This window comes from Thamnophis elegans, chromosome 4 (genome assembly GCF_009769535.1).
Source record: "Thamnophis elegans isolate rThaEle1 chromosome 4, rThaEle1.pri, whole genome shotgun sequence".
Lineage (NCBI taxonomy): Eukaryota > Metazoa > Chordata > Lepidosauria > Squamata > Colubridae > Thamnophis > Thamnophis elegans.
In genome coordinates, this window is record NC_045544.1 from 135,289,880 (window position 1) to 135,304,913 (window position 15,034).

At 46.8% G+C, this 15,034-nt stretch overlaps 1 protein-coding gene across 2 annotated transcripts in view; it reads left to right on the plus strand.

Moving 5' to 3' along the window:
* Positions 1-14,595, plus strand: part of DHX40 (DEAH-box helicase 40) — a 42,662-nt gene extending 28,067 nt beyond the window's left edge. For both annotated transcript variants that reach the window (XM_032216856.1, XM_032216857.1), the window contains exons 12-18: positions 304-461; positions 2,938-3,052; positions 4,292-4,400; positions 9,760-9,854; positions 10,936-11,005; positions 12,062-12,290; positions 13,635-14,595. In XM_032216856.1, the coding sequence (XP_032072747.1) occupies positions 304-461; positions 2,938-3,052; positions 4,292-4,400; positions 9,760-9,854; positions 10,936-11,005; positions 12,062-12,290; positions 13,635-13,774 (916 nt within the window). In that variant the 3' untranslated portion in view covers positions 13,775-14,595. The remainder of the gene's footprint in view (positions 1-303; positions 462-2,937; positions 3,053-4,291; positions 4,401-9,759; positions 9,855-10,935; positions 11,006-12,061; positions 12,291-13,634) is intronic.
* Positions 14,596-15,034: the final 439 nt, after the last annotated feature.

The window sequence follows — 15,034 nt, forward strand, 5'->3', positions numbered from 1 at the left end:
TTGCAAGTTCATGCTGTCCACAAGAATCTGAACTACTAACAGTCAAAGCAAATTGGCGGGAGATAAAGAATGAACAGAATTCAAGGTAGATCTCTTGTGAGTTCAAAAGGACTCAAGACTGATGACATGTTTGACCCCTCCGTCGGGTTCAGCCAGGTCATCTCCTACATTGATAACCTTAATGGGATATCCCGAGTCACACTGGGCTAATCTTCCCTTGGTGATAGTTGAACATCTTGTGTGAGCCAGTTAATTGAAGAATATAATCCTTCACGAATCTTCTCTCCCATCCTCAAATGGTAGGCAAGGTCACGTGACCAAACTGGGTCAGCTCATGGTTTGGCTTCCTCTGCCTCCTAACTTGTCCTGCGCCGTCCTCAAGGCTGCCTCTCTGGGCTGTGATGACTTGCTGCTCCCCATTGCGGCCATGTTGTCTGTGGAGAAGGTCTTCATTCATCCAGGTGAGAGCTGGTGGGATTGGGGGATGGTGGCAATGGCTGGTCGTTACCCTGCCAAGACCCACATTTTGCCCTGGTGTGGTATGGTTGTAACCTCATTAGTCACCACCATGTATGTTCTGTGGGAAGAGGTAGTCATGAAACCAGACTTCTAGGAAAGCATATTTCTTATACCTGGCTTCCTGGAAAGCAGAGATCAAGAATGGAGCTTCCAGGAAAGCAAGGTCTAGAACGAAGCTCCTGGGAAAGCAAGGTCTAGAATGAAGATCCTGGGAAAGCAGAGATCTAGAATGAAGCTTCTGGGAAAGCAGGTCTAGAATGAAGCTTCCAGAAAAGCAAGGTCTAGAACAAAGCTGGGACAGCAGAGATCTAGAATGAAACTTCCAGGAAAGCAAGTTCTAGAACAAAGATCCTGGGAAAGCAGAGATCTAGAATGAAGCTTCCTGGAAAGCAAGATCTAGAATGAAGCTTCCTGGAAAGCAGAGGTCTAGAACGAAGATCCTGGGAAAGCAGATATCTAGAATGAAGCTTCTGGGAAAGCAAGATCTAGAACAAAGATCCTGGGAAAGCAGATATCTAGAATGAAGCTTCGGGGAAAGCAAGGTCTAGAACTAAGCTCCTGGGAAACACAGAGATCTAGAACCAAGCTTCTGGTAAAGCAGGTATTGTTTCTAGGGCTAGGCTTCCAGGAAAGTGGAGATCTAGGATCAGGCATCCAAGAAAATGAAGATCTAGGACCAAACGTCTAAGAAAAGGGAGATCTAGAACCAGACACCCAGGATAGCGGAGATCTAGAAAGTGTTTTTAAATCACCGACTCCAGTTGCAAAGGAGTGAACACCGCAGAATGCATGTGGTGATGGAGAGAAGCAGGAAACATTCACCAAAAAAGTTAACAAGAGTTGAAATTCTAAAAAGGGCAAGAGATGATGGATAGATATAGAATATTCTTAACATGGTGGTTATTTTAGTAAGTGTTAGAAAAAAGAAGTAGAAAGTAGAAATTGGGAAAATAGTATTATGTATACTGAAACATATTATAATGACTACCATATGTATACACAAATGCTAGCTGAAGTTGAAAAATTATAATTATGTATATTTAAATAGTGATATCATGATCAGAATTGTATGCAAAGTATATTGACGCAGATAATTACACTGTTATGGATGTTGGACAACCCTTGTCTAACTTATGACTGAGCAGTCATTAGTCCTCCAGAAAAGTGATGTGAGGCCAGAAGTGGCTAAAAGATAGAGCCGTTCTTAGAGTGGCAACTCCACTGCTCTTGTTTTCACTTTCAGTGGTTTGGGAGGCTAATTGGGGATACCCATGGGGATCATAGCCACAGAATGTTTCTGTTCCTAGTGAGCTGTATTTCTGATGTCCTCAAAAATGATATGAAGTAGAAAATGCCAAACAGCAAAGTTTTTTGGAATAGTTGTCTTTGGCAGCAAAAAGTCACTATTGGACAGATTTGTGGCTTGGAAAATTTTGTGCTGTGAATGTCCTTTATTTTTCCCTCTAACCTTGATGACGTTTGATAAAGTGAAAGAATCTTGGTTTTTTTTTTTTTTAAAGAAAAAAGTGGCCATTAAGTTGGAGTTAAGAGATTCACTGCTCCTCTGGAAAATGTGAAGACAGTTTTTAAATAGATTTGTTAAACTTCTGAAAGGTTTAATGCCTTTGTTTTGTCCCTTAAACCTGCTTCAGGGGGGGGGGAAATTAACCAAAAACCAAAAACATTAAGCTCGATCATTAACCAAAAACATTAAGCTCGATCCAATCTAGGGATTCCTTACTATCCAAGAAAGGATATTTTATTTTTAAATGGTATTTATTTATTTACTTATTTTTATTTATTTATTATCGGTTTGTTTTCTTGTTTATCTGTGGAAATTTTTCCAACACCCAATTTCAAACACATCAATACTCTTCCTATGGAAGGAAGGAAGGAAGGAGGGAGGGAGGGAGGGAGGGAAGGAAGGAAGGAAGGAAGGAAGGAGGAGGGAAGAGAGAGAAAGCAAGGAAGAGGGAAGGAAGGGGAAAGAGAGAGAAAGAAAGAAAAAGGAAGGAAGGAAGAAAAGAGAGATGGAGGGAAGGAAGGGGGAAAGAGAGAGAAAAAAGAAATAAGGAAGGAAGGAAGAAAAGAGGCAGGGAAGGAAGGAAGCAAGGGGGAAAGAGAGAGAGAGAAAGAAAAAGAAAGAAAGAAGGAGGGAGGGAGGGAGACCACCTATCGAAAAAACAATCTTAAATATGTTAGTATAAAATTGGTGTCAATGCATCTACAAACAGGCTCTGTTGCATCACAATGATAGAGAGAATCTGGGGGGGGAAGGACTGTAAACAGGTATTGTATTATGTAAATGTGGTGTACGTCTAAGTTTTGTGTGTGTGTATTTTACATGTTTGTTAATAAAAATCTTTAAAAAAAGAAAAGAAAAAGGAAAAATGATTCCAATATTTCCATATTTCTTAGGGGCCGCACAGAAGCAGAAGGAAGCTGAGCTACGGCACCAACAGCTCTCTCGACAAATGGGAGGAAACAATGACTTCACCACCCTCCTGAATATTTTTGAGCAATGCAAAGCAAGGTAGCCAGACCGTCTTCAGTGAATAAGCTGAAAGCAAAACTGGGCCCGGGAATATTATAGCAATAGCAATAGCAGTTAGACTTATATACCGCTTCATAGGGCTTTCAGCCCTCTCTAAGCGGTTTACAGAGTCAGCATATTGCCCCCACAGTCTGGGTCCTCATTTCACCCACCTCGGAAGGATGGAAGGCTGAGTCAACCTTGAGCCGGTGAGATTTGAACCGCTGAACTGCAGATAGCAGTCAGCTGAAGTGGCCTGCAGTACTGCACTCTAACCATTGCGCCACCTCGGCTCTATATTTAGCCCTGGGAAGATGCTCAAAACGGTTTGGCAGCAAGATTTTTGTCTGAAACGGTATAGGGTTTCCTGCCTAGGCAGGGGGTTGGACTAGAAGACCTCCAAGGTCCCTTCCAACTCTGCTATTGTATTATTAAGATCCTGTAAATGTTTAGAGCAGGAGTGTCCAACCTTGGGAACTTTGAGATTGGTAGACTTCAACTCCCAGAATTCCTCAGCCAACATGGCTGGGAGTTGAATTCTGGGAGTTGTTGTGGCCCGCCAGCGGAGCTGGAAGCAGATTCGGACAGTGTGGAAGTTGGGGAGGAACTTTGGCCAGTCCTGGAGTCTGGGGAAGGCTCTGATGAGGGTTCTGTGTCGGAGGCAGAGAGGGGGCCAGGACCGTCTGACAGTTATCAGCTGCCTTTGGAGTTGGAGATCAGGGGGGGCAGAAGAACAGCTGGAGCCTGTTTCCGGTGTGTGCATGCACAGAGCTGCCAGGGGAAGGGAACAGCTAAGGAACAAGGACCGACTTGGGAGTAAAGGCACAGGTGGACGGTGAATGGCCCCTCCCATAGGGAATAAAGAGGAGCGAAAGGGGAGTGGAGTTTGCAGGAGACAATTAGTTCGCTTAATTAGTTGCCAGACGAAGGGAAGAGCTAAAGAACAGGGGTCGACTTAGGAGTAAGGCTACAGGTCAGGGGTTGGTTCCTATCAGTGTTGGTACTGGTTTGCTTCGCCCGCACGCTTCGATTTTAACCTTTTAAAAACTTTCATATTTAATTTGAGAGTTTTTAATTTGAGATGCTGATACATTGGTTTGGCGCGTAATAGGTCTTCACCACTGCACCTTGTCCTTCTGGGCTCAGGGCTACAGCAAAATGCAACCGATGCATTTTCTACCGGGTGGGGAACAGTATAATTTTATTTCTTTTTGCTGTCTCCTTGATGCTCTTCTCCAGCGAGTCTCCTTCGGTTTGGTGTCAGGAAAATTGGGTCCACTGGAGAGCTGTGAAGCTGGCATTCAGTGTAGAAAGGCAGCTCCGTGAAATCGTCAACAGGCTGAAACAGGTAAAACAAAGCTTTGCAATGGATGTTGCATCATTTCTTGCTTGCTTTGATCTTCTGTCAATCGGACACCATCTCATGCTGTTGGAGATTTATCTGTCCATCTGTTCCTTCTAAGATCATCTGAGGTCATCTCTCAATCTCTGTCTGTCTACCTATCATCTAGCTAGCTATTATCTCTCTCTCTTATCTATCTATCATCTATCATCTATCTCTCTATCACCTATCTATCATCTATCTATCATCTATCTATTTATCATCTATCTATCTTCTACCATCTATCTATCTATCTATCTATCTATCTATCTATCTATCTATCTATCTATCTATCATCTATCTTCTATCATCTATCTATCGTCTATCATCTATCTATTTATCATTTATCTATCATCTATCCATTTATCATCTATCTATCTATCCCCCCCTCAAGGTAGGCCCTCCCTTAGGAGAGGGCAGAAGACACCTTTGGACTACCATAAACTGAACATTGTGTCTGTGAGCCCGCGCAATTTTTAAATTTTATTTTAATATGGTATGTTGAGTGCATGGGACTGCTTGGGATGATATGAATGATCTCACTTTTATTACTATTACTGTTGTAACTTTGTGTTTTAATTATTTCGTGAGGATTGCTTGAGTGAGAGTTTGGGTATGACTGATTCGGAGGACCTGCCGGGGTATGCGGGGGTCATCGGGGTGGTTGGGGGGACCACAACCACGGGTGAGGGTCGGAGCATTGCGGTCATGACAGGGAGAGGCAGATATGGCGGGGACTTTAGGGCAGGCCATCATCGGGGAAGGAGGGCTCGCTGTGTCATAGAGATCCCTCCTTCCGGCCCTAGGAGTCCCACTCCAAGGTCAGATGGCGCGGGTGCTCAGGACCCTGGTCTCAGGCTGCTGTCGCTAAATGCCAGGTCTGTTGTTCATAAGGCCCCCCTCATCCGGGACTTGATAACTGATGAGGGCGCAGACCTGGCATGTATTACTGAAACATGGCTGGGCCCTGAGGGAGGAGTCCCCCTCGTTGAGATGTGCCCAGCCGGATTTCAGGTGCTACACCAGCCGAGAGCCCAGGGAAGGGGTGGCGGTGTGGCTATTGTAGTCCGGGAGTCTTTAGTACCTCGTAGGATCCCTGCTCCGGAGCTTGTCGGGTGTGAGTCCCTGCTAGTGAAGCTGGACCTCAAGGGTCAAGTGGGTCTGCTGCTTACGTACCTGCCTCCCAACTACGTTGCAGCAGCCCTCCCCTCGCTCCTCGAGTCAGTAGCCGAGCTAGCGGTTGAGTTCCCTAGACTTATAGTTCTGGGGGACTTTAACTTGCCTTCGCTCGGTGAACACTCTGATGGAGCGCAGGAGTTCATGGCTTCCATGACAGCCATGGGCTTGACTCAAGTAATTCGAGGCCCAACTCACTCAGCAGGTCACACGCTTGACCTCGTATTCCTCTCGGAGCAGTGGAGTTACGATCTTGGTCTGAGGGGTAATGAGATCATACCCCTGTCGTGGTCAGACCACTACCTACTGAGGCTAGACTTCCGGAGGCCAAACCCCCACCGTAGGGAGGAGGAACCGACCAGCTGGTTCCGCCCCAAGCGACTGATGGACCCTGTTAGGTTCCAGACGGAGCTTGGGGTTATTCCTGATACCCTCACCCACAGTTCGGCGGAGACCCTCGTCGCTGCCTGGCACTCGGCAGCTTCGGAGTCTCTAGACCGGATTGCGCCGCTACGGCCCCTCCGGGTCAGCGGCCCCCGGAGGCCTCCTTGGTTCACTGAGGAGCTCCGGGAGGTAAAGCGCCGGAGGAGACGCCTAGAGCACTCGTGGAGGTCCGATAGGTCCGAGTCGAAACGGGCACTTCTAACAGCATGCACCAAGGAGTATATTCGGACCTTAAGAACAACAAAAAGAACATACATTGCCTCCTTGGTAGCGTCCGCCGAGTCCCGCCCAGCCGCCCTGTTTAGGATAACCCGCTCCCTCCTAAATAGGAGGGAGACGGGGGACTCCTTACAGGGTAAGGCTGAGGAGTATGTCCAGTTCTTGGCGGACAAAGTTGCCCGGTTTCGAGCGGACCTGGACTCCACCCCAGTAGATCCAGCCGAGACACAAGGAGAAAACTTGGCAAACCATCTCTGGGTTGAGTTTCAGGAAGTTGCCTCTGGGGATGTGGACAAGGCTATGCGAGCTGTGAGTGCCTCCACCTGCATACTGGACCCGTGTCCCTCCTGGCTGGTTGCCAACAGCAGTGAGGTGACACGAGGCTGGATCCAGGCGGTTGTTACCGCTTCTCTTTGGGAGGGGTACTTTCCCACCGCGCTCAAGACAGCGGTGGTAAGACCCCTCCTGAAGAAGCCGTCTCTGGATCCAGCTGTTCTTAATAACTATCGTCCAGTCTCCAACCTCCCCTTTGTAGGGAAGGTTGTTGAGAAGGTGGTGGCTCTCCAGCTTCAGCGTACCTTGGAGGAAGCTAACTATCTTGACCCCTTCCAGTCTGGCTTCAGACCCGGTTACAGCACAGAAACCGCTTTGGTCGCATTGACTGATGATCTCTGGAGAGCTAGGGATGGAGGCCATGCTTCCATCCTAGTTCTCCTGGACCTCTCAGCGGCTTTCGATACCATCGACCATGGTATCCTTCTGCGACGACTGCGGGAGATAGGGGTGGGCGGCACTGTCTTGCAGTGGTTCTCCTCCTATCTCTCGGACAGGTCGCAGTCGGTGTTAGTGGGGGGGCAGAGATCGTCCCTGAGGCCCCTAACCTATGGGGTGCCGCAGGGGTCGGTCCTATCCCCCCTACTATTTAACATTTACATGAAACCGCTGGGCGAGATCATCCGAAGGCACGGGATAAAATACCACCAATATGCGGACGATACACAGTTGTATCTGTCCGCCCCGTGCCAACTCAATGAAGCGGTGGACGTGATGAACCGGGGACTGGAAGCCGTTAAAGACTGGATGAGAGCAAACAAGCTGATACTCAACCCAGACAAGACCGAGTGGCTGTTGTGTTTCCCTCCCAAAAATTTGACCAACATACCATCACTCAGGCTGGGGGGACAAAATTTACACCCCTCAGAAAGGGCCCGCAACTTGGGAGTCCTCCTGGATTCACAGCTAACTTTTGACCACCATCTCTCAGCTGTGACCAGGGGGGCATTTGCCCAGGTTCGCCTGGTGCGCCAGTTGCGGCCCTACCTGAATCGGGAGGCCCTCACAACAGTCACTCGAGCCCTTGTGATCTCTAGGCTGGAATACTGTAATGTGCTCTACATGGGGCTGCCCTTGAAGAGCATCCGAAGACTTCAGCTAGTCCAGAATGCGGCCGCGCGAGTGATCGTGGGCGCACCACGGTTCGCCCACATAACACCAATCCTCCGTGAGCTGCACTGGCTACCTGTTGATCTCCGGGTGCACTTCAAGGTCCTACTCACCACCTATAAAGCGCTCCATGGTAGTGGATCTGGCTATTTGAGAGACCGCCTTCTGCCAATTAACTCCCTGCGTCCCATCAGATCGCATAGAGTTGGCCTCCTCCGTATTCCATCCGCCAGTCAGTGCCGACTGGCGACTACTCGGAGGAGAGCCTTCTCTGTTGCGGCTCCGACACTATGGAACAATCTCCCCGTGGAGATTCGTACCCTCACCACCGTCCAGACCTTCCGCACAGCCCTCAAGAACTGGCTAGCCCGTCAGGCCTGGGGATAATCTTATTTTCGCCCCTCCCGAATGCTGAGTGAATGTTGAGTTTTACTGTCTAATTTACTTTGTGCACATTTCTTTTTGGTATTGTCCTACACTCCCCTTCCTTTTTGATTGTAAGCCACCCTGAGTCCCCTCAGGGAAAAGGGCAGCCTATAAATAAATAAATCTACAAATCTACAAATCTATCTTCTACTATCTATCTATCTATCTATCTATCTATCTATCTATCTATCTATCATCTATCTATCTATCTATCTATCATCTATCTTCTATCATCTATCTATCGTCTATCATCTATCTATTTATCATCTATCTATCTATCTATCATCTATCTATTTATCATCTATCTATCTCATCTATCATCTATCTGTCTATCATCTATCTATCTATGATCTATCGATAGATCTGTCTATCTATCAATAGATCTATCTATATCATCTATCATCTAATATATCTATCTATCTATCTATCTATCTATCTATCTATCTATCATCTATCTAACATTATCTATCATGTATCTATCTATCATTATCTATCTATCATTATCTATCTATCTATCTATCTATCTATCTATCTTTACCCACCTATCATCTAGCTAACTAGCTATTATCTATCGTTATCTATCTGTCTGTCTGTCTATCATTTCTATCGATCTATCTCCATACACTATATGCATACATACATAACTTTAATCTTTGGAGATCTCCCTCAATCTGTCATCCTCCATGTTCCTGAGATCATCTATGTATCCATCGGCTCTGTCTGTTTTATTAGCCGCCACCATTCATTTCACAGTAGATAGTCCTCAATGTGCAGCCATTCATTTAGTAGCCCTTGGAAGTTACAACAGAACTGGAAAAAAAAAGACTTATCACCAGTCCTCGTCCTTATGACTGTCGCAGCCTCCCCATGGTCACGTGATCAGAATTCAGGTGCTTGGCAACTGGCCTGGATTTATAATGGTTGTAACGTCTCCGGGTCATGTGATTGCAATTTGCAGCTTTCCCAGCTGGCTGCCGAGAAGCAATGGGGGAAGCTGGATCCACTTAACAACCACATGTTTCACTAAACAACTGCAATGATACACTTAGTCACCGGACAAAAATTGTTAATTCAGATGTAACTCACTTAACAGCTGCCTTGCTTGACATTAGAAATCCTGGTCCGAATTCTGATCATAATTGGGGTTGAGGATTACCTATAATATATTTTTTTAATATCCATAGTAAAGAATATACTAAAATTAAAATAATCGTCATGATTTTTATAAAATTGCACTCAAAAAAGCAAAAGGCCAATGTCAACTCCTAAAGTTGCCATGGTGAGGAAAGGGGTAGAGTTGAATCGCAGATTACCACAGCAGACTTGGGAGGGGTGCACCTCATTGGGGAATGTGATTTATGACACAGACTGAGGGGAGGGAAGGAACAGAGGTAAAGTTCAGCTATAATTCAAATAAGGCTCAGATCTGACTGCAAACGGGTCTTGCCAAAATAAATGCTCCTAATAAATGACTAATTTTCTTTTGAAATTTGGCTCGAGACACGTGAATCAATTAGGGCATTATTATTTTTTTTTTTTGAACCCTGACAGCCTAAACAAAACAGTTTTCTTTAACCCCAATAAAAAGAATATTTCTCTCTGGGATTTTGTTCTCCAGCTGCCAGACTTCCTAAAGGAAGACTTTGACGGTTCCCGGAATGAGATCCTTAGGAGATGTCTCTGCGCAGGTTATTTTGCCAACGTGGCCCGGAGGTAAGGCCTTTCATTCGGTGAGGGATGGGGGGGAATGAAATCAGATTGCAGCCTCTGGGGGTCGTAATTTTTGTTACAGAGTTGCAAGGAGCTTTTGTGATTTTTCCTCACTGGAGAATTTGGGGAAACATCCTGGCATTGGGGCAAAGCAAATTCATCTTCCTCCCCTTTTCATCATCATTTCCTTTTAATAACCCCCATAATCCCTTCCGGGGTGGAACCTGGGAAACTGAATGCAGCTAGGAGTGTGTTTACTGGCCGGATGCCCTTCCTGTCACCAGGGCGGAGTTTCGTTCAGCAGATATATTCTCATTGTGCCTACAAAGAGAAATATTTGTCTCTACCTGGGATCCAGTGGTGGGTTTCAAAAATTTTTGGAACCTCTTCTGTAGGTGTGGCCTGCTTTGTGGGAGTGGCTTGCTGGCCATGTGACTGAATGGGAGTGGCTTGCCAGCCATGTGACAGGGTGGGCATGGCCAACTTGTAAAATGTGGCAAAACTCACTTAACAACGCTCTTGCTCAGCAACCAAAATGTTGGCTCAGAAACTCTGGCATTGAAGTGTGCAAGTCTTAAAGCTGTCAAGTTACAAGACCCTTGCACCCCTAACCCTTTAGAAAGAAACCCCAGGGGTGTTCAAACTTGACAGCTTTAAGACTTGTGGACTTCAACTCCCAGAATTCCTCCTCCAGTCATGTTGGCTGAGAAACTCGGGCACTGAAGTGTGCAAGTCTTAAAGCTGTCAAGTTATAAGATCCTTGCACCCCTAGCCCTTTAGAAAAAAACCCAGGGATGTTCAAACTTGACAGCTTTAAGACTTGGGACTTCAACTCCCAGAATTCCTCCTCTCGCTCTTCATCTTGATGATGTGTGGACGGACGGGGGGGGGGGAGGGAGCTGGAACCGGTTCTAAACAGCACTGTAGATTTGTGGAACCTCTTCTATAGAAGAGATTAGAACTGGCAGGAACCCACCCCTGCTGGGATCGAACTGACAGCTTCCTGATTGTGAGGCGAGAGCTCCCCCTCTAGGCCAATGCAACACTTCCCTCTTCCTCCCCTTTTCTTCGGCTTTAATTCCAGGTCTTCAGGGAAGTCTTTCCGCACCATGGACGGCCACGGCAGCGTGGCCTATATTCATCCATCATCTGCTGTAAGTTGCCTCTCCTGGTTAATTATTGTTGGGTGCCAGAGATTTTGCTCTAAAGAGCTGATGAGCAAAGTCTCCTTAACAGAACCTTTGCATTTCTGCGTCAGGGTTCCAAATAGCATCCAAAACTAAATCAGAGTCCAAGGCAAATTATTGCTCAAAGTTCCAATTCATTTAAGAATTTATTACAGTAGGATAATAGAAAGTGTGGCAGGCCAAAGATCCAAAAGAAAAGATGGCTGCAGGCCTGACCTTCTCGAGTCTGTAGTTCAGTTCCTCAGGGTTTGAGGTGGGGGCTTAGAGTAGACCACTGGTATCATTCTGCAACAAGATATTGCGATGTCATTGGTTCTTCTAATGCAGGGTTGGGGAACGATGGTCCCTTTGTGACTTGTGGAATTCAGCTCCCAGAATTCCTGAGCTAGTATGGGAAATCTGGGAATTGAAGTCCACAATTCATAAAGGGACCATTGTTCCCCACGTGACCCGTCAAAACCGCGGTCCACAAAAGCGCGATCGATGAAAGCGCGCATTTGATGTCATCACAGCGTGACGAAAAAAATTAAAAATTGAAATAAAAATAAAATTAAAGCAAGCCGATTCACATAAAGGTAAGGGTTAGGGTTAGGGTTAGGGTTAGGTTAAGGGTTAGGGTTAGGTTTAGAGCGTTAGGGTTACGTTTAGCGTTAGGTTAAGGGTTAGCGTTAGGTTTAGCGTTAGGTTAAGGGTTAGGTTTAGGGTTAGGTTTGGGGGGGTTAGGGTAAGGTTTTCGCTTTATTTTTACATTTTTCGATCACAGCGCAATGTTTTCGTCGCGCTGTGATGACGTCAAATGCGCGCTTTCGTCGACCGCGATTTTGTCGTCCACGGTTTTGTGGTGGAACCGTTCCCCAATTCTGTTCTACTAGGAACATTCCTGTTCAGGGGTCTCCTAGTGGGTTGGTCTACAGAAAAAGGAAACCCTTTCAGATGTTTGTCAGGGGCTGGGCTAGAAGACCTCCAAGGTCCCTTCCAACCCTATTGTTCTGTGTTCTACCTATATCCCTGGACCGTTTTTAGCTCTATGATCAGGAAGACCAGCTGGACTGGATCCTCTTCCACGATGTTGTGGTGACCTCCAAGATTTACTTAAGGACGGTGTGTCCAATTCGCTACACCTGGGTGCAGGATCTGCTTCCTCGGCTTCACCAGATCGATGCTTATGAGCTCAGCAGCATGGCCCGGCAGAACGTGACAGAGGAGGAAATGGCTAATTGGAGGAGGAAGGAAGACCTCAAAAGACAGAACGGTGAGCTTGAAAGTGGTGGGATGGTCAGAAAGTAATCCATGTCTAGGTTAAGTGATGAGAGAGGAGGTGTCAGACCTGCCCCGACTTGGTCCCTTAGCTAAGAAAGACCCTCGACTCCATTTGAAGTGAAAGGTATATTTCTACTAAAAGCCAAGTGGATTGTACTAACAGCAAAGCCAGAACTGAAGTTTGCGTGCTGAAGTTTGCCGGTTAACTTTTCCCTTCCTGTTCCTGGGCCCTTGTCGTCCAATTATATTTGAATACATTGTTTTGGGAATGTCTTTTTAACGGCCGGCAGGTGAGCATTCCATTCCCAGAGCATTGATCTTGAGATGGTGTCCCTGGAAGGTACAATGAGTTGGTACCCTTCTTCGCCACTCCTGTCCAGCTTCCTCTCCTGTACATGGCAGACTGACAGCTAGCGAATGTGAAGCTGAAGCCTACGATGGCGGCTCTGACTGGAGGAGACAGCGGATGGTTGTAGATGATGTTGTGGCCTGCCTGTGGCCAGCAGAGCTGGCAGCAGAATCGAGACAGTTAGGACGTTGGGGAGGAACATGGGCCAGTCCTGGGGGCTGAGGAAAGCTCAGACAAGGGCTCTGCATCAGAGGCAGAGAGGGAGCTAGACAGCAGTGAGGCAGAGGAACAGTTGGAGCCTGTTCCCAGTGTGCGCATGCACAGAGCTACCAGAAGACAAGAACAACTAAGAAAGCAGGGTCGACTTGGAAGTAGACCCACACCTTGGAGGTGATTGCCCCCTCCCATAGGAAACAACAGAGGAGCAAACAGGGGCTTTTGCAGGAAACAATTTGTTCCTTCGGTCATTTTAAGAGTGGAAAGTTCTGTTTGCGACTTTAAGAGACTCTGTGCCAAGTGTTGGAAACTAGTTATCTGGCAGCTCGCCAAGCGAGATAAGGTTTGTGCTGATAAATATTCCTTTGAAAGAAGAGCCAAGGTGGCACAGTGGTTAAATGCAGCACTGCAGGCTACTGCTAGATCAGCAGTTCAGCGGTTCAAATCTCACCGGCTCAGGGTTGACTCAGCCTTCCATCCTTCCGAGGTAGGTAAAATGAGGACCCAGATTGTTGGGGGCAATATGCTGACTCTCTGTAAACCGCTTAGAGAGGCCTGAAAGCCCTATGAAGCGGTATATAAGTCTACTGCTATTGCTACTGTTTCCCAAGTCTTGCTGACTGTGAATGAAAGGAATTCACAGACGTATAAATAAAAGAGGTTTTGCAGGGAGACAGACTCTGCTTCATGCTTGTTAAGGAAGCCTGGGTCAGAACAGACGGGAGTTCTCCTGCTCCTTCATCATTTTGAACTCTGGTCTTTTGTCTTCAGAAAAGGCACCAGGTGAGCCTGCCAGGAAGATGGAGAAGCGGAACGACGAAGAGTCGATCAGAGATGCTCGCGCTCGGTACCTGGAGAGGAAGCAGCAAAGAATGGAAGGATCCAGCAATTCTGCTAAGGACTCCAGCTAGGACTGTCAACATGGCAGCCACTGCTATCAACCTGGTTCCTATTGGGATCATTGGCATTTTGGACAAGAGTGTACATGGTTGGTCCTAACTGGGAGGACAAGTCGAAGATCCAGGACCTTCTGGTCTTGAACTTCAACTTTTGATTCTTCAAAAGTTTGAAGATTCACTTTATCCCTTTAGGAGAATAAATACGATCTGGTATATAATGACTATCAGTTGTTATTGGGCACACTGAGAATATATCTGCTAAACAAAACTCCACCCTGGCAACAGGGAGGGCGTCTGGCCATTAAAACACTCTGCTTGCTCCATTCTTCATCCCGCAAGGGATGATGGGGTTGTTAAAATGAAGATGATATGATGATAATCAGCGAGAATGAGGCAGCGTTGAGGGATGTAGGTGTTAGTCGGAGCTTGTGAGAATTTCTGCTTCCTTACTGAGGCCATCGTCCCTTGTGGGATCTATTTTAGGGATCGGTATTACATTTTATACTCTAGGTTGGTTGCTAAGAGTTGTTTGGACTGCATTGGTGCCAAACTCCAGGGTATCAATAAAGGAGAGGATTTGTAGCTCGCGGTTGAAAGGAGGGACCCGTGGTGCTCTCTGAGCTTGGTTGTTTTCTTGCAGACGTTTCATTACCCAACTAGGTAACATCATCAGTGCTAGTAAGGAGTGCTGTTTGCTGTCAGTTTATATTCTGGCGCCTGTTTGTGTGGGTGGGGGCGGTCTTCAAGATTCTTGGGTTGGCCTGTTGTTTGTTTGTTTGTTTGTTTGTTTGTTTGTTTTATTAGTTTTGTATCCCGAAGGACTCCGGGCGGCTCACAATAAAACAGGGAAAGGGGAATAAATAAGACAATACAAAAAATTTAAAAATGCACAACATTCACAATTGAAGCAGGGCTGGATATTTCAACAGCCCCCAGCCTGTCGGAACAGCCAGGACTTGGTAGCTTTACGGAAGGCTGGGATGGTGGTAAGGGTCCGGATCTCCACGGGGAGATCGTTCCAGAGGGCCGGAGCAGCAACAGAGAAGGACCTCCCCCGAGGGATCGCCAGCCGACATTGGCTGGCAGATGGAAGCTGGAGAAGGCCGAGTCTGTGCGATCGAATCGGTCTTTGGGAGGTAATTGGCAGGAGGCGGTCTCTCAGGTACCCAGGTCCGATGCCATGCAGGGCTTTATAAGTAACGACTAGCACCTTGAAGCGTGTCCGGAGACCAATGGGCAGCCAGTGCAGCTCGCGGAGGATAGGTGTAACGT